Source organism: Gracilinanus agilis, chromosome 1, assembly GCF_016433145.1.
Source record: "Gracilinanus agilis isolate LMUSP501 chromosome 1, AgileGrace, whole genome shotgun sequence".
In the NCBI taxonomy this organism is placed as follows: Eukaryota; Metazoa; Chordata; class Mammalia; order Didelphimorphia; family Didelphidae; genus Gracilinanus; species Gracilinanus agilis.
The window spans coordinates 184,248,438-184,273,460 of record NC_058130.1 but is presented as its reverse complement, the minus strand read 5'-3'; the positions used below and the strand labels follow the sequence as shown (position 1 = coordinate 184,273,460).

Genomic DNA, 25,023 nt, shown 5'->3' with positions numbered 1-25,023 from the left:
GCATGACTACTTCTATTCCTCCTTTATGTGTTTCCTCAGTCTTGACTCTAGTTGACTAAATTTGCACTTCATTTTTAATCTCTTGTCCCCTTCCTTCCATTATACTCTGCCAGTTGGTTCCCCCCACCATCCATTCACCTTCTCCATTCCTACTCAGTGCTGAATGCCAGAGAAAGTCACAGCTGGGTCTACTACGAAGCCACCTTCTCAAATCTCTTTCGGTAATTCTTCCATCACAGGCTCAAAGGAAACTGGAAGGGACCCTGAAATCCAATAGATGGCAGCCCTACTCTTCCTGGGGAAAAAAACCTGATGCTATAACAAATAGAGATTCTCATTTCCCTTATTTCATCCTTCAGCCTTCATTAGCTTTTTTTTTCCCCACAGGTGATACTTTAATCAGGCATTTTTACCAACAAGCTGTAGCAGACTTGGGCGATGCAGATGCAATCCTAAGCGAGTCAGCATCCTCCTTGGAAATGGGCCCTGTGATAGCTAAAGCTTTCATCCCACCTTTCTGGTTTTCTGTGACTCGGGCCTTATCTTCAAAATACAGGGGTGCACGTGCCATTTTGACTCTGGTGTGACTCCTGCTGCTGGATGGATGCACCTTCCCTTGGAGCTCTGCCTTCCCCTTCTAAACGGACCATCACTGGGTCACCCAGCCCAGCTGGAGGAAGCCTGCTCAGGCAGAGACGGGCATCTAGGTTCCTAGCACCGGCACTATCACCACAGTTGGCGACGATGCCTCCTGGGACACCCAAGGAAGTGTGGAAGGTGGCCCTGGGAAACCTGCTCCATCCCTATCATCTTGGATCTCAGCGGGCACAAAAGATTCCTTCTTCAGCTTGACACCATCAACTATTCTCTTTTCCCATCTTGGAAACTTCTGGTTTTTCTGACTTCCGCTTCCAAATCCGTCTGTTTCCTGCCCCCTCAGACTGTGTTGGGCTCTTTTTCTGTTTGTAATCTCGGTAGTGATCTCGGGAGCTCTCCTAGATTTCCAGGAACTCAACTGTCCAATATTGATTTCATCATCGTTCCCCTTAAAACCTCGGTTCCTCCCAATTTACCTGTTTTTGTTGAGGACCCCATCAGCGTCTGCTCTTTCTCTGCCCACCCCCAACATCCAGTCAATGGCCGACTCCTGTTTAGCCTTCATGTTTTCATCCTCTTACCTAGATTACTGTCTGCTAACTGCTAGTCTCTTCCCTTCTGGATCCGTCCATTCTTCAGATAACACCAAAGGGATTTCCTCAGCACAGACTGGATCTAGTCATTCCCTGACTTCAGAATCTTAAGTAACTCCCTCTGCCTAAAGGATGAATTCTGACAAACACTATTTAAGGAAGTCTGTCATTTGATTCCGACCTACCCTTTACTCCCCTTAGTTCACATTATTCCCCTTTAAACGCTCTCCACTGGCCTATTTCTTTGTTGTTGTTTTTTAAATAAATGTTGATTGATTGAATGTTGTTCTTCAGTGAACCCATTTGGGGTTTTTTTGGCACAGATACTAGAGTAGTTTGCCATTTCCGTTTTCAACTCATTTTACAGATAAGACAACCGAGGCAAACAGGGTTAAGTGACTTACCCAGGGTCACAACTAGTAAGCGTCTGAGGCCATTTTTGAGTGGCCCATTCCTTCCAACCAAGTGGCATTCTTTGTGGTTCTCTCTGAACCCTTCCCTATGTGAGGATGCCCCTTCTCAGCTCTCTAGCCAGAGCTTTCTCCTTCCACTTCCCTGGCATGCTTCCTGTTTACATGCAGATAGGAACCTCCTAATGCAAGTCAGCATCTCCTCTGCACCTTAAGAGCATTAGCTGCCTAAGTCACCGGCCAGGGAGCCTGGCACATATGTGTCAGAGGTACGGCTTGAACAATGACCAGCTGTCTAGTTAGCAGCCTGCACTGGCCAGGGTGTGGCACACGTACCCCAGCCGCACCGAGGGGGCCGCTCCCCTCCCCCTCTCCACCGAGCCCAAGGGCCATGTCCACATGCCCCGCCCTCTGTCCAGCTGCCCAAGGCGAGCATTTCCACCACTGTTTGGGGGTGGGGGGGCAGAGGGAGCTCATGGGTGGCTTAAAGGTGCCCTTTGGGCGTGCCGTCTCTAAAGGGTTTGCCAACACCGTGCTAGCCCGGCACTGCCTCCAAAATCAGAATGTCGGTGTTGCACAACAACCATAGAATGTAAGTTCTTTAAAGGTAAGCACTACTTCTCGTGTGTGTAATGCTAGTGTCTGACATATAGTAGGTACTTAATACTTTTTTTAAAAATGAATTCTAACTTCAGTAGAGCAAAAAGATTCTAAAACTCTTAACTTGTATGATGGCTAGTTGTGACATTAAGTTCATTTTAACAAAGCTTTAAAATGCTCTATGCATGCCTTTGGCCTATAGAAGTGATTCCCAAAGTGGGTGCTGCACCGATCCAGGATGGCAGTGATGGCCACAGGTACATTTATCTTTCCTATTAATTGCTATTAAAATTTCTTAAAAATTAATTTCCAGAGGCGCTAAGTAATATTTTTTCTGGAAAGGGGGCGATAGGCCAAAAAAGTTTGGGAAACCACTGGCCTATAGGATGGAATGGAGAAAATCTGGAAAGAGCATAAATCCTGGGCCTCTCATCTCCCTCCATTACTTAGACATTTTTCTCTCATTTTAAGTAGCACCACGTTATACAATTGTATTTAAGATTAGCATAATACAATAGGGCTAATTAATACAATAGTATTTGAGATATCATGGTATTTGAGATATTTCTGCCAAGTTCAATTTTTTATCTTGTCTGCTATGGAAATAGAATAAAAAATTCTGAAAAGCAGTTTTTCTAGAATAGGAAAGAAACAAGAGGAGACACAAATATAGACCTGGTAAAAGAAAAATGGTTACTTTTTAAAAAAAAATTCTAAAAAACTGGACCATTTACAGTTTTTTCATAAAGCAATAATATGAACAAATAACTCTGCCAAAATAAGGTTTATTTGGAAATCGCTTAAAGGACATTGAGGAATGAGACATCAGACTTCACATCGGCAGATTTCAAAATGCACATTCTCTCCACTCAGAGCCAGTTGCCTTTGCCAGGGTTACAGTTATTAGGCCTTTAGTTTAGTTGTTAATGCCTACATTTAGCTTCCTGGTGAAGAAATCTTTTCCCATAATCCTCCTTCATTTTTTTTGTAGAGTAGAGCCCTATTTCCAGGAAACAGCGAGTTACCTGGAAATGGATATTTTTTTAAAAACATCAAGGTAGATCTGATGTTCGGAACAAAGTGGGGTGGCTCGGCAAGAGGCGAAGTGGAAAGATTCTGAAAAATAAGATAATTATGAGAGGAAAGATAAGCCTTGCTATATTTCCTTATTCTGACAGCAATATAAGTTAAAATAGGCAGGTGTCCTCCAAACAATAGAAAACCAAATTTTTGTGATAACAGAGAAACTTGAAGCATGGGGTCCACAGTGATAGGCACAGCATAAACACAGACTTCTCGTGCAATCATTCTCAAAAGAGGATTTCACTTCTGGTACCAAACATCATTTGTTACTAAAGAAGGAAACTACGTAGGGTCTATTCCAGGCCCACCTGAAAACTTAATTATAATTCTTAAGGAAAAAGTATTTAGGCAAAATGTCAGGAGTGAAGGGGGAGGGATTTGGAGAGCACCCAGTTCAATCCCCTCATTTTCCAGATGAGAAACAAGTGCAAAGAGGTGAAGAGAATTGACCAAGACCACACAACTGGCCAGAAGAAAAACCAAGACCGAGATGCAGCTCTCACTAAGTTAGGGTTCTCTCTACTGTAGCATATCTCACCTCTAATAGCTGTTTATCATCTTGCTGAAGCCAAAAATCCACATGAGGGAAGGGCATCCAGAAATAAGGTCCAATATGAAGTTGTTCTGTCTTTGCATCATAAATATTAATCATCTAATAAAAATGTCAAGAGAGAAGCATAAAATTTCATCTTTTAAGACACAACACACCGCTCATAAGTGAAATGACAGAATCCTAGTATTTGGATGGGGCTTTGAGAAGCCCTCTTAGTACAATATATACCAGAAATGGAATCCTTCCTAGAACAAAACGACACCCCCCCCCCCCCGCAAGCAGTCAGGCAGCGTTTGAGAACCTCTAATGAAAGGAAAACCAGGAAATGGCGAGTTACCTGGAAAGGGGTATTTTTTTCACTGCCCGTCTAATTTTACTTTTGCAAAGCTTTAATTATGACCTTCCTGACATCAAGCCCAAATTTCTACCCACTACTCCCAGAGTTGGACATAAGATCTCGGTTAGATGTACACAACTTGAGGGCGGAGAATGTTCGCCTTTTCTGTTTTTGAATTCCCAGGAAAAAGCACAGTGAGAAGACACAATCGTAAATGCTTGTGGAGTGGGGAGGAGGGGAGGGGAGAGAAGGCTCTAAAGATTTACTAAGAATGGGACAACATTTGTGATTTTGTCTAGAGAAATGCTTTGCTTAACTATTAACAGCAGTTGGCCCAAAAGGAACTAAAAAAGCTTTTACCAAATAATGAATTGGGGAAAGGAAGGTGAGAAGTTCTAACTGCCATCATCTCTGAACGGTTTGTAGCAGCAAATTGTTGCTTTTGGATTGATTTGCACTATGTTGGATGCATCAGCAATATTAATATCATCCCCCCCCAAGTACCTGAGTTTTCAGTGGAGGGGGGAGCAATTGAGAGAAGGGAGCATGAGGTGAGTATTTGCCCCTCCTCCCAAAAAAAGAGAGAAAAAAGAAAAGTGAGTCATTGAGGCAGTTTTTAAATGTACAAAAGATAACAGAAGCAGAGACAATCATGACAGCTTTGAAAGTTCTTTGTTGAATTTATTATAACTATACATAAAAAGAAAAGCAAGATGAACACAATTAGTTTTGTGTACAATCCTTTTTCTGTTCTATGTGTATGGAAACATTCCTTTTATTTTGTTGTTAAATTCAGGATTAAAAAAATTAAGAACAAAACCCAAAAAGAACCTGAAATATATTTTAGGACTTGCTATTAATGCAGTTTCAACCTCATTGATAAACCTTGAAGATACAAGGGGGCCGGGGAAGGGGAGTGGGGAGAGCAGCCTGATAGCACAGTAGATTGATAGAGAGCCAGGCCTAGAGATTGGAGATCCTGGGTTCAAATCTGTTTTTAGACACTTCCTAGTTATGTGACTCTGGGCAGATCACTTAACCCTAATTGCTTGGCCCTTGCCTTTCGTCCAGGAGTTGTTACTGGGACAGTGAATAAGGGTTTGAAAAACAAAAATGCAATGGCTGGCTAGCAGCAACCACAGAATCAAGGAGAAGTAACTGGCCTCCAGGAAGATTGAACCTGCTCAGGCTCACTAGTGCTCTAACTTGCATCCAGTATATATCCGATTTCTTAGCTGTTAGATTGAAACGCAAAGTCCAGAAGAGTAAGTACTAGTTCTAATTGAATATGGAACCCTGCGCCTCGCCACGGCCCTCCCTCAGAGCACTTATTAGGTCTCTTAAAGGCACTTAATGGTAATTCACCTTCCCTCTGGGGAAGCCCAGTCCCTAGATGTAAAAGGGCAAAAAGCTTCCTGCGTCCCCCTCTGCTCCCCCGAGGATGCAGGAGGTGAGGAAGTTGTGCTTAGAGAGAGAGAAAGCTCATGTTCAGAGCTCTGTGGGCTTTGCACCACGTTTATACCCTCTATTTATCCTTTTGGGGTCACAGAGAGAGAAACTCATGTTGGGTGGAAGTGCTCAGTGTGCGGCCCTCGGCATCTCCTTTCTTCTGTGTCCTGATACACTTCACCACTTTACGAGGCTAGAAAACACGTCAGCATGTTCTCATTTCCAGGGTTTTAAATGTCTCCAAATACCTGTGGCTCAATACATCTCGGAGTCCTGGGCTCCAGGGTAACACATGAAACCAAAATGTATTTTTAAAATGTAAATCCTTAATATAAAAAAAAAAATCACACTTTTCCCACTCACTGGTCCTCCAGTCAGAGAGCGAGCAGAGCGCAGTTCTTCCTCGGGGCCTCTCTCTGGAAATGAGGCTCTGAAAATCTCCGCAGTTTTAATATTGATAGCTGCGACAAGAAGACATTTGGGGATTAAAAGGAAACGAACGACAAGGGGCGTTTTAATATTTTAATATCTACCTCCACAAAGAAAATCCAGGACTTAGAAAATAAAGCAAAGAACTGACAATCTGCCTCACGGGGAAGACTAAGAACTGCCGTTTTGCAGGGAAATATAAGGCGGCCATCGTGATCCTCTAACATTTCTGAAAGGATCGGCCCGAGTCAGACGCCGGCCTCGCGGGCCTGGGGGGTCCTCTGACAAGGCACACCGAAGCTCCCCACTCGTCGTCTGTGCGCTGCCTGCCCGCGGCCTCCCTCAGGCGGCCTCCCTCCTCCGCTCCAACAGGGTGACGGTTGCGAGCCTCCATCCCTGTCCTCCCAGGCGCGGCCCACTCGTGGTCTCCACGGCCATGCTGGGGAATGCGAGCCCGGCCCACGCCGGCGCCCCTCTTCGGTTCTCGGCCCGGCTGGGCGATCACGGGCACCGCCGGACCCTCTCTGGGTTACAGGCTGCGGGCTGGGAGCCTCAGAAGAGCACAGAAACGCGTCCCTGCCCTCGCCCGCAGGCAGAGGACGCCGAGACCCTGCTGAGGAGCCAAAGGAAGCCCGAGCCGAGGAGGGCCAGGCCTGACGTCGGGCCACGTCCTAGCCTAGCCGTGCCGCTGGGCCTGTCGCTCCAGCGCCGGCCTGGCTCTTGCCCCCTCCATTGTAGGACCAGGCAAGGGCTGGGCGCCGTGCGTGGGGGCACCACAGGAGCGAGAGGGCGCTCGAGGGAAGGGCCCTCGGAGGGAGGCGGCTGCCATCGGGATTCTCGTTTTACACTGGAGGAAGCCGGGACAAGAAAGGGCAGGCGCTTTGTGCGCTTTGTCCCAGGTTCCCGGGCCAGGAAGCAGCCCAGGAGGGGGCGCTCGCTCTGAGGTGCCCGACTCTTTGTGACCCCATCTGGGGTTTTCTTGGCAGAGACAATCAGTGGTTTGCCACGTCCTTCTCCAGTTCATTGTACAGAGGAGGAAACAGAGGCAAACAGAGTGAAGTGACTTGCCCAGGGTCACCCAGCCGGTAAGTGTCTGAAGCTGGATTAGAACTTAGGAAGGCGAGTCTTCCTGACTCTAAGCCCAGCGCTCTATCCATGCCACCTCGCTGCCTCCCATGGCGGAGAACCTGGGTTGAAATCTCACTTCTGATCTCCATGACTGATATGACAAAACAAATCACTTAACTAGCCTCCTTGGGCCTCAATTTCCTCACTGATAAATGAAGACATTAGGGCAGCTGGGTAGCTCAGTGGATGGAGAGCCAGGCCTAGAGACAGGAGGTCCTAGGTTCAAACCCAGCCTCAGCCACTTCCCAGCTGTGTGACCCTGGGCAAGTCACTTGACCCCCATTGCCTAGCCCTCATCACCCTTGTTGGAACCAACGCCCAGTATTGATTCTAAGATAGAAGGTGAGGGTACGTAGAGACAGACAGACAAATAGATCAAAATAGATAGCTATAAAGCACAAGATAATCCAAACAGGATGTTCCAAAATGGCGGGCACCCTCGGCTTCCAAGAAGAGGCAGAAGAGCTCGCTTTCCTCTGCTCCCCCGCCCTGCCCGGCTCTCCCTGCAGAGGTCGGGGCTCCTGGGGGTGGAACACTGCCATCATGCCAGGCTCTCATTTCTTTTCGATGCATTGATCAGTTTTTCTCCATGATGTCTTCTTCCTCTTTCTCTTTCTCAAATAATGCTTTGTGACAAGAAAGAAAAAGGACACGTGGCGAGGAAGAGGAGGAGGAGGAGGAGGAGCCCGTGGACAGAGCTAGACCGGGAAGGTGGAGCCGGCCTGGGAAGGCCCTGCAGGGCCAGCTTGCGGGGTAACCGCGATCTCCCAGAGACAGCGGGGAAAGTGGCCTGGCGGGAGCCGGCCAGGGAGATTATTTTGGTGGCTGCAGGAAGGCTCGCTTGGGGAAAGTAGAGAGCGCAGCCGGGCGACGAGTCAGGCAGTTATGAGGGCCTGCACGGAGGGGACAGATTAGCCACGTGGAGATAATATCAGTACTAACCTGACAACTGCTGAGGATGAGGAAAAAATAAAAGATACCTTTGAAGCTTCCAACTTTTATACAAACATTCCATTAATAAAGTTTTAGTAAAAAAAAAAAAGGGGGGGGGGCATGGCTAGGTGGCTCAGTGGGTGGTGAGCCAGGCCTAGACAAGAAGTTCTGGGTTCAAATCTGAACTCAGATACTTCCTAGCTATGTGACCCTGGACAAGTCATTTAACCCCCATTGCCTACCCTTACCACTCTTCTGCCTTGGAACCAATATACAGTATTGACTCCAAGATGGAAGGTAAGGGTTAAAAAAAAAAAGTTTTTGTCTTCCTAATTCTCCCAGGGATGTTATTTGTCTGAGAATCATGAAAAATAGCAGAAAAAATGTTTTAAGTAACTCAAAAGGCAAAAGAATGATATAATGATTTAAGTAGGTTATAACGTGACCAACAATAATTTGCATGTAAGGTGTGATTTAAAACATCATTAACAACACATATGCCCAGAAAACAAGGTAAGGCTATTCACATAGCAAGAATATAGGAGCCAAATAATGTGAATTCTGCATCAATAACCCCCCAGACTTTTAAGAAACAAGAGCAAGACCTCCATCATGGTGAGGAAATAATCTCTGGGGCCCAGAGCAGAATAGAGAACACAGCAGGCAGCAAACCCGAGTTCAGCCGCACCTATTGGCTAGGCAGGTTTTACTCTTGGCCTCCCGTGCCTAACCCCGACCTCTATCTTGAAAAGTCTGGCACGACATCACCCTCTATTTGTAGAGAGTTTACAAAGTGTTTTTGAGTATCTCTTCTTAGTTGCTTAGGTACATACTAGTATACTTACCAATCCCACAGATTACTGGAAAGTGATTTTCATTTTCCTCTCGATCATTTAATTCTGTTTGAAAAAAGAAACAGCAACCAAAGTAAATTATAACTTTGAAAAATATAACATCATATGATAAAAAGGGCATCCCATCTTTCTTTTTTTAATTAAGCCCTCATCTTTTGTCTTAGAATTGATACAAAATATCAGTTCCAAGGCAGAAGAGTGGTAAAGGCTAGACAACTGGGATTAAGTGACTTGCCCAGGGTCACACAGCTAGAAAGTATCTGAGACCAGATTTGAACCCAGGACCACCCATCTCTAGGCCTGGCTCTCAATCCAAAGTCACCTAGCTACCTCCCACCCCATCTTTCAAAGGTGAAAACTGGAAGAACATACTTAGAATTTGTGCTTTCATGGTTCCCTGCTTAGTCAGGATATTTGATATATGACAGAATAAATGATGACTTCTGGCACAGTGAGGTATTGGTATACAAAGACAAAAATCATGAACTTTCTGCCTCAAGCAGCTTGCTTTCTACTTGAAGGATACAACTTGTACACAGGCAAGAAAATAAAAATTCCACACAAAGTAATTACAAGTGAAGGAGAGTACTAATTACTGGGGCATTAGGAAAAGTGTCCTAGAGAAGGAGGCCTCTGAACTGTGCTCTAAAAGAAAAGCAAGTGGGGGGCAGCTGGGTAGCTCAGTGGATTGAGAACCAGGCCCAGAGATGGGAGGTCCTGGGTTCAAATCTGGCCTCGGACACTTCCCAGCTGTGTGACCCTGGGCAAGTCACTTGACCCCCATTGCCTACCCTTACCACTCTTCTGCCTTGTATTGTGTATTGACTGTGTATTGACTCCAAGACAGAAGGTTAAGGGTTTAAAAAAAAGAAAAAAAGCAAGGGATTCTACTTGGCAAGAGGAAAATAAGGATTCATTCCAGACATGAGGGAGGTGCACTCATCAGAAAACAGAGATGGAATGTCAAGCACAAGGAATGGCTAGCAGGCCAGTTACACTGGAATGGAGAGTGTGGGAAATTAAATAAGACAGAAAAGGGAGTCATACTGTGAACAGCTTTCAATTTCAGACTGACAATTTGGTTTTTCATTCTAGAAGCAATAGGAATCTCTGAATTTATGAGGAGGGGGTGATAAAGTTAGGTCAGAATTTTAGAAATACCAGTATGGCTGCTATCAAGACCAGCTGCACAGATAGAACAGCAAGCAGAGCTATCACAGCATTCTGGGGATAAGCCAATCTCCAGATCTTTCTTTGAGAAACACCATAAGAAAACTGTGTCTTCATCAGCATCATCACCCTCAACCAACATTTACTGGAAGCCACTTTACTAGGCACCAATACATTGTACTGGGGGCACCCATGGACTTACCGGTCACACAGAGAGTCACTAAGTGAATGTCATCTTCCTGTCTGTCAAATTCACCTAAAATTGAAATTTTGAAAGAAATTAAAAAGACTCAGACCAGCATTGAGCAAAAGAGCAGCCTGACTGGGGCCACTGAATTACTTCTACTCCTTTTCTTTTATGAATTATCCTACTGTCTGTCTGAGACCATTACTCAAGCAGACTGTTGTCACCAGTGAGAAAACAGCCTATTCCCAGCCACAAAATCACAGCAATTATTCAGTGTGTAAAAAATAAACCCCATTTGACAAAAACTGCTTGAAAAACTAGAAAACTGTATGGCAGAAACGAGGTACAGACCAATTATCTCACATCCTATACTTATAAGGTCAAAATGGGTATATGATTTAGACATAAAGGGTGATACCATAAGTAAATAAGGGCAACACAGATTAGTATACCTGGCAGACCTATGGAGAAGGGAAAAATGTATGACCAAATATGAGATCAAAAACATTATAAAATGTAAATGTAAGATGAATAATTTTGACAATACTAAAAAAAGTTTGTACAAAGACCATTGTAACCAAGATTAGAAAGGAAACAAAAATCAGGAAAAAAGTTTTTTATAAAAAATGCCTTCCTAAAAATAATAAGCAGTATCTATCTACCAAAACAAACACAGGAATTATACAAACACAACTACAAAACACTTTCCACACAAATAAAACTAGATCTAAACAATTGGAAAAACATTGAGTGCTCATGGGTAGGACGAGCTAACATAATAAAAATGACAATCCTATCCAAACTATTTTACTTATTCAGTGCCATACCTATCAAACTACCAAGAAACTTTTTTACTGAATTAGAAAAAACTATAACAAAGTTCATGTGGAAGAACAAAAAATCAAGAATATCAAGGGAAATAATGAAAAAAAAATGTGAAGGAAGGTGACCTAGCAGTACCAGATATTAAACTGTACTATAAAGCTGCAGTCATCAAAACGGTATGGTAGGGGCAGCTGGGTAGCTCAGTGGATTAAGAGCCAAGTCTAGAGACAGGAGGTCCTAGGTTCAAATCCGGCCTCAGATACTTCCCAGCTGGGTGACCCTGGGCAAGTCACTTGACCCCCATTGCCTAGTTCTTACCATTCTTCTGCCCTAGAGCCAATACACAGTATTGACTCCAACATGGAAGGTAGGGATTAAAAAAAACAAAACAAAAAAAAAACGGTATGGTATTGGCTAAGAGACAGAAGGGAGGATCAGTGGAATAGATAAGTGACATCAGCAAGACAGTCTTCGATAAACCCAAAGAGCCCAACTTTTGAGACAAAAATCCACTATTTGATAAAAACTGCTGGGAAAATTGGAAAACAGTATGGGAGAGATTAGGTTTAGATCAACATCTCACACCCTACACCAAGATAAATTCAGAATGGGTGAATGACTATAAAGAAGGAAACTATAAGTAAATTAGGCGAATACAGAATAGTATACTTGTCAGATCTTTGGGAAAGGAAAGACTTTAAAACCAAGCAAGAGTTAGAAAAAAATTACAAAATGTAAAATAAATAATTTTGATTACATTAAATTAAAAAGTTTTCGTACAGACAAAATCAATGTTACCAAAAATTAGAAGGGAAGCAACAAACTGGGGAAAAAATTTTTATGACAAAACACTCTGGCAAAGGTCTAATTACTCAAATATACAAGGAGCTAAATCAATTGTACAAAAAATCAAGCCATTCCCCAATTGATAAATGGTCAAAGGACATGAATAGGCAATTTTCAGATAAAGAAATCAAAACCATCAACAAAAACGTGAAAAAGTGTTCTAAATCTCTAATAATTAGAGGAAATGCACATCAAAACTACTCTGAGGTTATTCGCCTCAAACCTAGCAGATTAGCTAAAATGACAGCAAAGGAAAGTGGTGAATGTTGGAGGGGATTGTGGCAAAACTGGGACATTAATGTATTGCTGGTGGAGTTGTGAATTAATCCAACCATTCTGGATGGCAATTTGGAACTATGCTCAAAGGGCGCTAAAAGACTATCTGCCTTTTGATCCAGCCATATCACTGCTTGGTTTATACCCCAAAGAAATAATAAAGAAAAAGAGTTGTACAAAAATATTTATAGCTGCGCTCTATGGCGGCAAAAAATTGGAAAATGAGGGAATGTCCTTCAATTGGGGAATGGTTAAACAAATGGTGGTATCTGTTGGTGATAGAATACTATTGTGCTCAAAGGAATAAAGAACTGGAGGAATTCCATGTGAACTGGAAAGACCTCCAGGAATTGATGCAGAGTGAAAGGAGCAGAACCAGGAGAACATTGTAAACAGAGAGAGATACACTGTGGTAAACTCAAATGTAATGGACTTCTCTACTAGCATCAATGCAACGACCCAGGACAATTCTGAGGGATTTATGAGAAATAATGCTATCCGCATCCATAGAAAGAACTGTGGGAGCCATAAATGCAGAAGAAAAACAACTGCTTGATCACATGGGTCGATGGGGATATGATTGGGGATGTAGATTCTAAACGATCATCCTAATGTAATTATCAATAATATGGTAATAGGTCTTGACCAATGATACATGTAAAACCCTGTGGAATTGTGCATTGGCTACAGGAGGGGGATGGGAAGTGGGCAGAGAAAGAACATGAATTATATAACCATGGAAAGATAATTTAAATTAATTAATTTAATAAAAATTTTAAGACAAAAAATTAAAATAAAAAATGTCTCAGAAAGGTTTTATTTCTCAAATATATAGAGAATTAAGAAAATATATAAGAATAAAAGCCATTCCCCAATTGACAAATGGTCAAAGGATACAAATAAGCAGTTTTCAGATGAAGAAATCAAAGCTATCAATAATCATATGAAACAATGCTCCAAATCACCCTTGATTGGAGAAATGCAAATTAAAACAATTCTGAGGTACCATCTCATACATATCAGATTGGCCAATATGACAGAAAATTATAAATGTTGGAGACAATGTGCCAAGATTGGGACACTGATGCATTATTGGTGGAGTTATAAAGTGAACCATTCTGGAGGGCAATCTGGAATTATGCCCAAAGAGTCATAAAATTGTGCATACCATTTGATCCTGTAATACCACAACTAGTTCTGTAGACCAAAGAGATTTTTTAAAAGGTGGGGGGAACCTACTCGTACAAAAATATTTATAGTAGCTCTTTTTGTGATGGAAAAGAATTGGAAATTATGGGGATGCCCATCAATTGGGGAATGGCTGAACAAATTGTGGTGTATGATGGAGATGGAATCCTATTGTGTTGTAAGAAATGATGAACAGAAAGATTTCAGAAAAGGCTGGAAAAACCTACATGAACTGATGCAGAGTGAAATAATCAGAACCAGGAGAACATTGTACACAAAAACAGCACTAGTGTGGAATGATCAACAGTGATAGATTTAGCTACTCCCAGCAATACAATGATCTAGGACTATTCTGAGGTACTTATGACAAAGAATGCTATTCACCTCCAGAGAAAGAACTGTTAGAATCAGAAAGCAAATGAAAGCTATGATTTTTCACTTTAGTTTAATTTGGGCTTTTAGTCTCTTACAAAAATGAACAATATGTAAATAAATTTTGCATAATAATACATGTACCCAGATCGAATTGCTTACCAACTCTAAGAAGGGGGAGGAAAGATACTTTATTTTACCAATTGCATGTAGTAACAATTTTCCACAAAAGTTTTCTGAAGTTATATGATTCAAATTGTCTCCCTCCCTCCCTTTCCTCAGGCAGAGATAGAACTCTTAGTGCTAGATGGGAAGCTACTCCTCTCATAGAAGATAATGAGTAAAAAGACATCTAGGATACTTGAAACTAAATCTTTTCATTCAGTATGGAGAAAGGAGGGAAAGAAGGGGAAAATGAGGAGAAAATGGAAAGAAAGGAAGAAAGGGAGGGAAGGATAGAAAAAAAGGAAAGAAGGAAAGGAAAAAGAGAAAGAGGGAGAGAGGAAGGAAGTAAGGATTTAAGCAGTACCTACTATGTGCTTTACAAATATTGTCACACAACAACCCTGTTCTTGCCCCATTTTAGACCTTAACAAAGGTTAAGTGACTTGCCCAAGGTCACACATCTAGTAAGTGTCTCAGGCTATATTTAAACTCAGGTCTCCTGGATCCAGGCCCAGTGTGCTAGCCACTGGGCCACCTAACTAAAGATAAATGATTATTTCTTCCAATTCAATATCAAGCAATCCTACTTTTAACTAGCATTTAATTTTAAGGTCTGGAAGGTGATTCTGTTTTAATTCATTCAAAAACAGACTGTTTTAGATAATACTGGTTCAAAATTTTCTCCTAAGATAACTCTCTCTGTCCTATTCATAGACAGGCAAACTACAACTTTAAAATAGCAATTTGGCAATACCAACCATGGGGTCATTCTTGGTGAGATGTTTAGACATCCCCCCCCTCCCGCAGACAAAATTCAGAGCTCTGGCACAGATCATAAGAAAAAAAAAATGCTTCCCCTCCTCCATTCCTACCCTCTTGCCCAAGAAGAAAAAAAAAAGAAAAGAAAAGAAAAAATATGCACTTACTAAGAAGCTGATTTGTAAGTTTTTGTGACAACTGCCTATCGTCATTGAAACCGCCAACTAGATGTACTTCTAACCTAACAAAAATGGAACAATGATAAAGAACAGTTAAAATACATCCACAAGGTAGCAGTTTTTCTGTGTCATCCAAAACCCACTCTATACTCTGTTCTTTTAACATTTTAATATTAAACTGGATTGACATTTTGAGTTTCCAACAAAACAATTACAGCCTACAAACTTAGAGCACTACACAAAATTAAAAATTATGTAATGCCATATTGGCCATCCAAAGTAGTATAATACTCAAGGATTTTTTAAAACACCTTGGTATAAAATCATTAATGATTTCAGATCTTGGTCACACCTCTATCTTTTTTTTTTAACATTTATATCTATCGTAGAATTAATACTGTGTACTGGTTCTAAGGCAGAAGAGTGGTAAGGGCTAGCCAATGCAGGTTAAGTGACTTGCCCAGGGTCACACAGCTAGGAAGTGTCTGAGGCCACATCTGAACCCAGGACCTCCCCCTCTGGTCTGGCTCTCTATCCACTGAGGCACCTGGTTGCCCCCAGACCTCTCTCTCTTTTTTTTTTTTAAACCCTTAACTTCTGTGTATTGGCTCCTAGGTGGAAGAGTGGTAAGGGGGGGCAATGGGGGTCAAGTGACTTGCCCAATGTCACACAGCTGCCCCCTAGAGACCTCTCTCTTTTATAAGTTCTATTAAGGAATTGGCATTCCATGGTCATTTAATGTTAAATCATTTCTGTGGATATCATAATTGTGGTTCTTTCTTTTAAAATCAATATACATTTAGTAAGTACCTACTATGTGCCAGGCACTATGCTGAGTGATTATGAAGGAAAAAAATTAAACAATCCCTGTCTGACTCAATTTTTTAAGTGACCTCAGTTAACTATATATCTTCAGAGAAGACTATCAAAAAGGTTCATTTATGGTATGTAGTGAGTAGCAGAATAAAAAATTAGAACCACCTAAGGAAATCAAACCCGCATGACGTCCAGGAGAACTCCAGCAAAATGTAATTTGAACATAACAAGGGTAAACAATTCAGTTGGTCACATCAGGCTGAAATAGTTAATGCAAAGTATCCCTTGTGGGCCTCTTCGTGGGCAGTCTGAACTGTATATGTGCATGTATTTGTGTTACTAAGGGCAAGTTCTGAGCAGGAAATGAAGAAAATCCATTTAGAAATAATACTGCCGTCACCCTCCAAAATAAAGCCTGGCACATAAGCAGCTGTTTCCTTTCTCTCTTTCATACCTGTGTATCTCAGGACTATGACGTGACAATCATCAGAAGCCAGTTACAAAGTCACAAAGGATAATTACAAAGTCAAACTGTCTTGACCTGTGCATCATATAACATTTTGACACAAGTCTTTGTGTCAAAATGGGAGCCGGGTTCAAATCCCAGCTGTTCCATGTCCTCCCTCAATAACCTTGGGAAAGTCACTCGCTTTTCTTGGTCTCAGATTCCACATCTGTAAATGTGGGCACTGGACTAAATGATCTCCAAGGTCTTCTTTTCAGTTTCATGTCTAGGATCCTGTGACCCTTTGATATACTGATAATTGGCTATGTTGGTTGGTTGCTGACCTTTATACTTGAAGAGAAATAAAATTACATCATCAGGGATGTCTTTTGACACATGCATAAATTGTATTTAAGTGAGGCAGAGCTGCACAAAGTCATCAGCCTCATTCCTTCAGGGACATCAAAGTCCAGTAGCAAAAGTCAAGCCTGGTGATGGCTGGGAAGCAGTGGATGGCCTTGGCATCTTCAGTGCCTAACCACACTCTAAGCATCCCCCCGTGTCTGCTTCCACTGCCTTTTCGCCGCTTTGGGAAAACTCTTCCTATGAGCTGGGGACGTCTTCAGATGTGTAGGGCAGACACTCCCCCAAACTCAGCAGTGGGTCTGAGGCCCTCCATCTGGTTTAACCCATCTGCCAAGAAGGTTCACGGGGGCTGCTTGGAGCCACAGGTGAGAGGAGGGGGAAGATGGACACAAAAGGAGGAAAGCAGGCCTGAAAATAGGGCCCACAAGCCCTCATACCAAGATACTAGTCTCCCCTGAACGCCCCAAGCAGGTAGATATATGTCTGTGTGTATGAGAGCTCTTTGGGACCAGCAACCATTTACTATGCAGCTACCTGTTTTTTGTTTTTTACCAAGGAAATAACTTTCTCTAATGTCACCAAAGATCCTATTTTGCAGATAGCAACAGCCCTCTAAAATGTGCAAAAATTATTCTAGAGAAACTCACCTTCCATTCTGGGTATGGTTGGATAAAGATTTTAAAGAATTCATGATCAGAGGGACTTCAGTTTTGGTGTCTGACCCATCACAATGTGTCAGGCAGGTAGCACCATTACCTGAAAATACAAGAACTAATTCATGGTATTCTGAGAAGAAATCAGTGAACTCACACAAGTGCATGAGGTAAGAAAGCAAGAATTAACAAGCCTACTCTAGCTCAATTCTTTTGTACGTCATTTTTTATCATGTTGCCAAAAGACATGCAAAAACCTATCCAAAAAATGTATGGTCCTGGGAAACCGATTCTAGCACTTGCTGAGATCAGGCTTAATCTGTAGACTAGAACAAGGGAAGTATATAACTAAGAACAAGTTCTGAGTAGGAAATGAAGAAAGTCAATTTAAAAACAATACTCCTTCCTCCTCAAAAAAAAGCCTGGCATACAAGTAACTGTTTCCTTTATCTCTTTCATACCTGTGTGTCTCAGGACTACAATGTGACAAGTAGTTGCATCATCAGAACCCAGAATGGAAATAGAGCCTGTTTAAACAAGAAATAAAATCAAATATCCAGCAGCATTTTACACCATTGTCCAATTCACTGCTTCCTAACATACCATCCTGTGGGGAAGTCACTGCAAGCTCTCTTTGCTGGACATAGAGAAGGCCCTGGGGTCCCACGAGTTGAACAGACTGACCTCTGAGAAGCTTGGCTCTTTCCTGTTTAAATGAAAAAGAAAAGTTATGTAAAGTAGAGGGGGTTAAATGGTAAGAGAGATGATGAGAGCCACAGTACACTCAAAATCAATGGTTCCCAAACTTTTTTGGCCTACCACCCCCTTTCCAGAAAAAATATTACTTAGCACCCCCGGAAATTAATTTTTTTTAATTTTAATAGCAATTATTAGGAAAGATAAATGCACCTGTGGCCATCACCGCTTCCCTGGATCGCTGCAGCACCCACCAGGAGGTGGTAGTGCCCACTTTGGGAATCACTGCTCTAAATGGAAATAGACACAAACCTATCTGTAGTAAATGGATAAATGTTTGGAGGAATATATGCAATAAAAAGGTATTAGAGCTATAAGGTTAGAACAATTTAAAAATTATCTCATTTAAATAAAACTAAATATTTCTTAGAAAAATATGCAGTGAAAACCCAGTGCTATCATTCTTCCTTATTACAGTATGAATTTTTTCATAAGACTTTATAATTTCAAAACTCAAGCTAAATTCCATAAGGAAAGGGATTCCAAATTCTGTATTTCCTCCAGTGCTGAGTACAGTAGCACTTCATGAGAGATTTTATTTTAGTGGAATTATTACAAAGAAATTGGATTATATGAGGTAGAGGAATAGGTGGGTAGAGATTCCCATGAATAATTTGGGTTTTGTTTTTTTTTTGTAAACACTTACTCCTGATCCTAATCAATACTATGTATTGGTTCTAAGGCAACAGACTGGTAAGGGTTAGGCAATGGGGGCTAAGTAACTTATCCAGGGTCACACAGCTAGGAAGTGTCTGAATCTAGATTTGAACCCAGGATCTTGTTTTCAGGTCTGGCTCTCTATCCACAGAGCGATCAAGCAGCACCCCCACTTTGATATATTTTTAAGGAGGTTAGAATGGTGTATTTAAGAGGCTTTGTTAATATTGGGTAACTAAATTTAGCAAAATATACTATAATTTTTTTTAAACCATTACTGTCTGTCTTAGAATCAATATTATGTATAGGTTCTTAAGGCAGAAGAGCAATAAAAGCTAGGCAATGAATGTGTTAAGTGGCTTACCCAGAGTCACACAGCTAAGAAGTGTCTGAGGCTAAATTTGAACCCAGGAACCCCCATCCCTACCCCACCCCAAGTCTCTGGGCCTGCCTCTCTATCCACTGAGTCACCTAGCTGCCTCCTTATAATTTTTAAGATTTTATTATTCCCTTGAAATTATGTATTGAAGCCAAATGAATCACTCCCCTATCAAAAGTGACAAATTTAAACAAAATTATTAGAAGCAAAAGTTATCAAATTTTTCTTTCCCATTGATCACACTTTCCATAGCAAAAACAAGATTTCAAAGAAGGATACAATAAAATGCCATTTAGAACATTTTTTTTTTTTACTTCAGACAAGCACTAGGCAGCTTAGGTAGCCCAGTGGATAGAGAACTAGCCCTGGAGACAGAAGTCACTTAACCCTAATTGCCTAAACTTACTATTCTTCTGCCTTGGAACCAATACTCAGAATCAATTGTAAGAGAGAAGGTAAAGTTTAAACAAACAAACAAAAGACTTATGTACTTTTTGCCTTGACGGGTCTTCCTTGATGGTTTTATATAAACAATAAAATAAAAGGAAATGCAATCAATATAAAGACCACTTTGATTAACTCTACAGTGTTATCTTATAATAAGCCTCCATTCTTTATAATCCAAGCAGTAATTAAAATTCTCCAAACCCTCAATTTAGTAAATTGATTCTAAAGTCAATTTCTCAAGAAAACTACATCAGTAAGAGAATAGTTTTTATAAAAAGTCACTGAAATATTACTGCTGCTGCCTATTTTTCCCAGTCTATCACTAGATTCTTTCCCCACTTATTCTGGTTACTAAAATTTACCAAACAATCTTTTAATATCCAAAGCAGAGATTTTCTAAATACAAACTGAAGAACTTACTTTTTACGACTCTTCTATATGACCAGAGAAAAGGATGGGAGAAGTGGAGGCATAGTTAAACCTACAAAATTCGCCTTCCCTCTCACCTCTATCCCTAAGGGGAGATAACCCTTTTAAACTCTTCTAACAAACCTTTCGCTGATTCCCAAAAGAAAGAAAAAAGATGAAAGCAAATATCAGACTTTCAAACAAACCAGTAGTGAAAAAATTCTATATTACCTTTCCATTACCTTTGCAACAATCATGCAGAACTGTACTGTAAAGCATTCAGAACATTTTACATCTGAAATGAGTATATTGTACTTTCTCACTTTCTAAATAACATCAATACTATTCTTTTAACTGTAACTGATACTCAACAATATATATATAGACACACAAATTTATACTTGTTGATTTTTTTCCCTTCATCCCCAAATTGGTTTCTATTCATTTCTCCATTTTGCCATTCTTTCTTAGCATTCCCCATCTCAAGTATCCATCCTTAAAACTCTCACTTCCCATCCTAGCTCTGTATTCAATTAGTCACCAAGTTGGGTTAATTCTTTCTTCAGTCAACTATTCCCTCATGCCTCTTAGATCTGTCCTATGGATTTTGGTTATTCCACTCCAGGTTTCAGGCCTTTATCATTTTATACCCGTTTACTGTAATAGTTTTCCAACCAGTTCCCCACTCTCTATTCACTGTAATCTGTTCTGCACTTTGCTACAATGTTATTCACCTGAAACACCACTTTAGTGTTCAACTTTCTCCTCAAAAACTTTACATGAGGGGTGGGAGAGGCAGCTGGATAGCTCTGTGGATTGAGAGTCAGGCCTAGAGACAGGAGGTTCAAAGCCGGGCTCAGACACTTCCCAACTGTGTGACCCTGGGCAAGTCACTTGACCCCCATTGCCCACCCTTACCACTCTTCCACCTATGAGCCAATACACAGAAGTTAAAAACAAATCAATTGGGGCAGCTGGGTAGCTCAGTGGAGTGAGAGTCAGGCCTAGAGACAGGAGGTCCTAGGTTCAAACCCGGCCTCAGCCACTTCCCAGCTGTGTGACCCTGGGCAAGTAACTTGACCCCCATTGCCCACCCTTACCACTCTTCCACCTATGAGACAATACACCGAAGTACAAGGGTTTAAAAAAAATCAATCAATTAATTAATTAATTGAAAAAAAATAACTTTACATGGCTCCCCATTGCCCTAGGACAGTGATGATGAACCTATGGCACAGGTGCCAAGGATGACACACAGAGAACTCTCTGTGGGTGCATGTACCATCTTCTCCCCTGCCTCCAAGAGTTCATTATCATTACTAAAAAGGCAGAAGGACTTGGGCAGAGCTGCTCCCCTCCCCTTCTCCACTGTGCCTGATGACATTTTTCCCATCCCCCACCCCTCTGCCCAGCAGCCCAATGGGAGTACACAGGAGAGTAAGGTAGGCAGCTCACAGGCAGTAGAGCTGGAGGGGAGCAGAGCACTCGGGCCACTACCCCTCCCCCTCTCTCCACTTGCTGAGGACATTCCTCACTTTACCCACCCCTCCATTCAGCAGCCCAATGGGAGCACTATCTCCCTCCTCTGTGTGGGGTAAGGTGGTGAGGGTATGGCACGAGGTCTCTAGAAGGTTCACCATCACTGACCTAGGAAATAAAATCTAAACTCAGCCTAGAATTCAAGACTCTTGTAGAAAACCTGGTTCCAAACTTAGAGGTAAGGAGGTAGGTGGCACATTAAATAGAATAGCAGGACTGGAGATGTGAGGATCTGGGTTCAAATCCAACCTTAGACACTTCTAAGCTATGTGACCCTAAGCAAACTACTTAACCCCTAGCCCTGGCTGCTCCTGGTCTTAGAACTGTTACTAAGACAGAAGATAAGGGTTTGTTTGTTTGTTTTTTAAGAATTCTAAACAAAGGATTCTAACACAGATCTGGGCTGCAATGTCATGCTCAATAATACCTTCAAAAAAAAGGAAGCAGCATGGTGAAGGGATACGAGATCTTGGAGTCAGGGTAATTCTCATTTCTAATTCTACCTTTATCACTTACTGGCTGACTTTAGGCACTTTTCATCTCCTGGATTGAAGGTCTCTCCTCAATAAAGTAAGGAGTATAGATCTGATGTTTTCTAAGGTCCTTCCTACCTTTAACATTCCTAGATCCCCAAAGGCCTTGACATCAGAGACTTGCTACTAGGAAGCCAGACTCTTGGTAATAATCCTTTATTCTCTGGAGATATAGCACTTACTATGGGCAAACTACTGTGCCAATTATCTAGAATTCCTATTCTACAATTCCCTTAATTTGGGCATTCTCTGTTGCCTTGAGAATAGCTAATAATAATAGCTAACATTTATTATGTGCCAAGCACTGTGCTAAGTGTTTTATAATTATTATCTCATTTGATCTTAACAACCCCAGGGGAGAGTTGGGGTTAGGTGCTTTCATAATCCCCATTTTCAGATGAGGAAACTGAAGCAAATAGAGGTTAAGTGTCTTGCCCAATTAGTAAGTGTCTGAGGGTGAATCTGAACTTTGATCTTAATGCTTGGCACTTTGCCTACAACTGTGGAATTTTTTTTAGGTCAAAGCAATAATCATCAGTTCAACCCACATCTGATAATGAGCACTGGACTCTGGAATCTGGGACACCAAAGTTCTAATCCCATTTTAGACACTGATGAATGGTGTGACCTCAGGCCTCAGTTCCCTCAGCTGCAAAATGGAGTGAAAACAGCACATAGTTCACAAAGATGTTGGGGAGTATCCAATGAAACAATATCTGTAAGGTTATTTTGCAAACCTTAAAACTACTATATGAATGTAAGCCATAACAATAATAAAAATTATAACAATACTGATAGAAGAGACTGAGTGGGGCAGTGCATAGAGTTCTGGAGATAGACTCAGGAAGTTTCAATCTTGATACAGATACTTACAAGTTGTATTATCCTGGACAAGTTACTTAACTTCTGTGCCTCTGTTTCCTCATCTGTAAAATGAGGTTAATAATAGTACCTACCTTTCGAGGTTCTATGAAAATCGCGTCTTTAATACGCTTTGAAAACCTTCAAACTCTATAAACGTAATCATTATTATTGTTATCACCACTACGCCCTAGGAAGTCATCACAGGGTCCCTTCATAGGCGCTGACCAGTCCCAGTACCGAATCCGCCCCAGATTTATAGTTTAATGAAATGAACCAATCAGTCAAAGCGGGGCCGGTGGGGGGGAGGGTGGGGCGGGACTGGACCGGGCTGCGGACGCTCCCATCGCTACGGGCACTGAGGGGAGCCTCCGTCTCGGACATTCCGAGACGAGACTTTGGGCGGCCCCGGAAGTCAGAGAAGCGCCTCGCGACCCTCGCCCGCAGTTTCGTCCAGCCGGACCGAGAGGGCGGTGGCTCGAGCAGGGAGGCCGCCAGGGTTCCCTTGCCCGTCACATTGTGCCGTGTCTCGCCCCGGATCCCGGCCCCACTCTCCTGGGCCCCGGCCCCGCTCACCTCCAGGGGCGGATGGGCCCGTACGATTTCCCTGACGGACTGCGGCAGCCGGACTCGCCGCCCCTCGACGAAGAGCGGCATCGCGGCGGCGGCCGCCGGGGAGGCGGAGGCGGTAGGAGGTGCCTTCTCTCCGGCCCCGCCCCAGAATGGGGAAGCAGGGGGGGGCCCAGGCCTCGATTCTGGCTCCGCCCCCGTCGCGTTCTAGGCCCCGGACGGATGGCCGCTCTTCGCCCCACAGGTCGCCGGGAAATGTAGTCAAGGTGGGAGAGGGTATGAGGGAGGAGGGGGGGTCGACCAGGGCCCAAGGACCGCTCTTGGTGCCTCCTGATTCGCCGAGTCTCTATTTCCCTTGTTCTCCGCCCCTGTCTCCTTAGCACGTGCCTGGATCTCCCACCTGAAGTAGTAGAGGTGGAAGAAAGAGAAGGGAGAAGGGGCGGGTCCACGGGCAGCCCAGATACTTCCTGATTTGCCGAGCCTCTCTTCCCACACCCCAACACGCGTCTGGATCGCCCACCCAAGGAATCTGTAATCTGGCTTCCCGCCCCCGTTACTTAAAGGCAGCTTCCCTCTCTCCCCACAGTCTGTGTATAGAATGCAATCCAATCATTTTTTAATACTGTGTATAGGGACAGGTAGGTGGTGAGACATGGACTTGGAGGGAGTCGAGAAGACAAGTTCAAATTCAGCCTCTTCACAGTCACTTTTAGCTGGGACCCTGGAACAGTGTTGCCTTTCTAACCTGTTTCTTCTTCTGTAACATGGGTGTAATAATAGTACCTCTCTCCTAGAGCAGTAGTAAGGATCAAGTGAGATTTGTAGAGTGCTTTGAAGTGCTGTACAAACGCTATGATTGTGGTGATGGGTAAGATAGAAAGGACCCACACACAATCTCTGCCTCTCCCCAGTCATTCCATTAAAATGGATCTTCCAGGCTGATCCTAATGCCAACCTAAACCCAACCCTGTCTACTGGGATGACTCCACCCAGAGGGCCTGCTGTTCCCTCAAACACACCTGGAATTGAAATATTTCCCTCCCCTGAAAAAAAAATGTTTTTGCCCCTTCTTCCTTTCTATGGATGACCAACAGTAGTGGATGAAATTTTAGGCTAGAAGAAATTTTAGATTATAGGCACAGAAACATTTGCACTTTTGAGACTTGCTTTGAGAGGCCCTGTGAGCTCAGTATCCTAAGATTATAGGTTTAGAGAAGGAAAGGGCCTGAAAGGACAATCCTTTCATTTTGCTGTTGAGGAAACTGAGGTATGGGAGTGGCAGAGTTGTTTCAACTTTAGGTCCTATTGACTCAAAATCCACCTTTTAAATATATCATACTGCTTCACTGTGTCACTTCTCTAATTTTCCAGTACCAATAACTCTCCCATTCCTTCCTACCCCACCACACTCCTGTGGTGGCATCTTTGGTCTTACACATACATACTTAAGGTGGTTTCCTGGGTGGTGGTATTTCCTCTAAGTCAAATAAATCAGTAGCTCAATGCTTTGGATCATACACACTTCCTGTGTGGTACTCTCCTGCATTTCACAAAAGCACATCCCTACCCATTTGTCTAGCAATGTCCTAAGAAGAACACATATAGCTGTGAGGTATTATGTGCTCGAATAGCAATAGCTTGGGTCACATACACACAACCC

The 25,023-nt window shown here is 42.5% G+C and overlaps 1 protein-coding gene across 2 annotated transcripts; it reads right to left on the bottom strand.

The window, feature by feature from the left end:
- Positions 1–2,969: 2,969 nt before the first annotated feature.
- NTAN1 (N-terminal asparagine amidase) lies at positions 2,970–23,623 on the bottom strand. 2 transcript variants are annotated; one of them, XM_044659229.1, is made up of 10 exons: positions 23,370–23,623; positions 17,817–17,919; positions 17,675–17,740; positions 17,208–17,316; positions 14,922–14,995; positions 10,339–10,392; positions 8,958–9,011; positions 5,986–6,083; positions 3,822–3,935; positions 2,970–3,316 (listed from the first exon to the last, which is right to left on the bottom strand). In XM_044659229.1, exons 1-10 carry the CDS (start codon positions 23,448–23,450, stop codon positions 3,137–3,139), a joined length of 933 nt encoding a protein of 310 aa, XP_044515164.1. In that variant the 5' UTR covers positions 23,451–23,623; the 3' UTR covers positions 2,970–3,136. The 2 variants fall into 2 exon arrangements, with proteins under 2 accessions (XP_044515164.1, XP_044515173.1); XM_044659238.1 differs by having other exon boundaries at positions 23,394–23,623.
- Between the last annotated feature and the right edge of the window lie 1,400 nt (positions 23,624–25,023).

What these genes read in the sequence shown, in the direction of transcription:
- NTAN1 (XM_044659229.1), bottom strand. Translation starts at nt 23,450, where the DNA reads ATGCCGCTCTTCGTCGAGGGGCGGCGAGTCCGGCTGCCGCAGTCCGTC. An exon ending in TGTAGTCCTGAGACACACAG is followed by an intron (nt 17,317 to 17,674) that starts GTATGAAAGAGA and finishes TTGTATTTTCAG; the next exon opens with GTAATGGTGCTACCTGCCTG. An exon ending in ACTTACAAATCAGCTTCTTA is followed by an intron (nt 10,393 to 14,921) that starts GTAAGTGCATAT and finishes TTTCAATTTTAG; the next exon opens with GTGAATTTGACAGACAGGAA.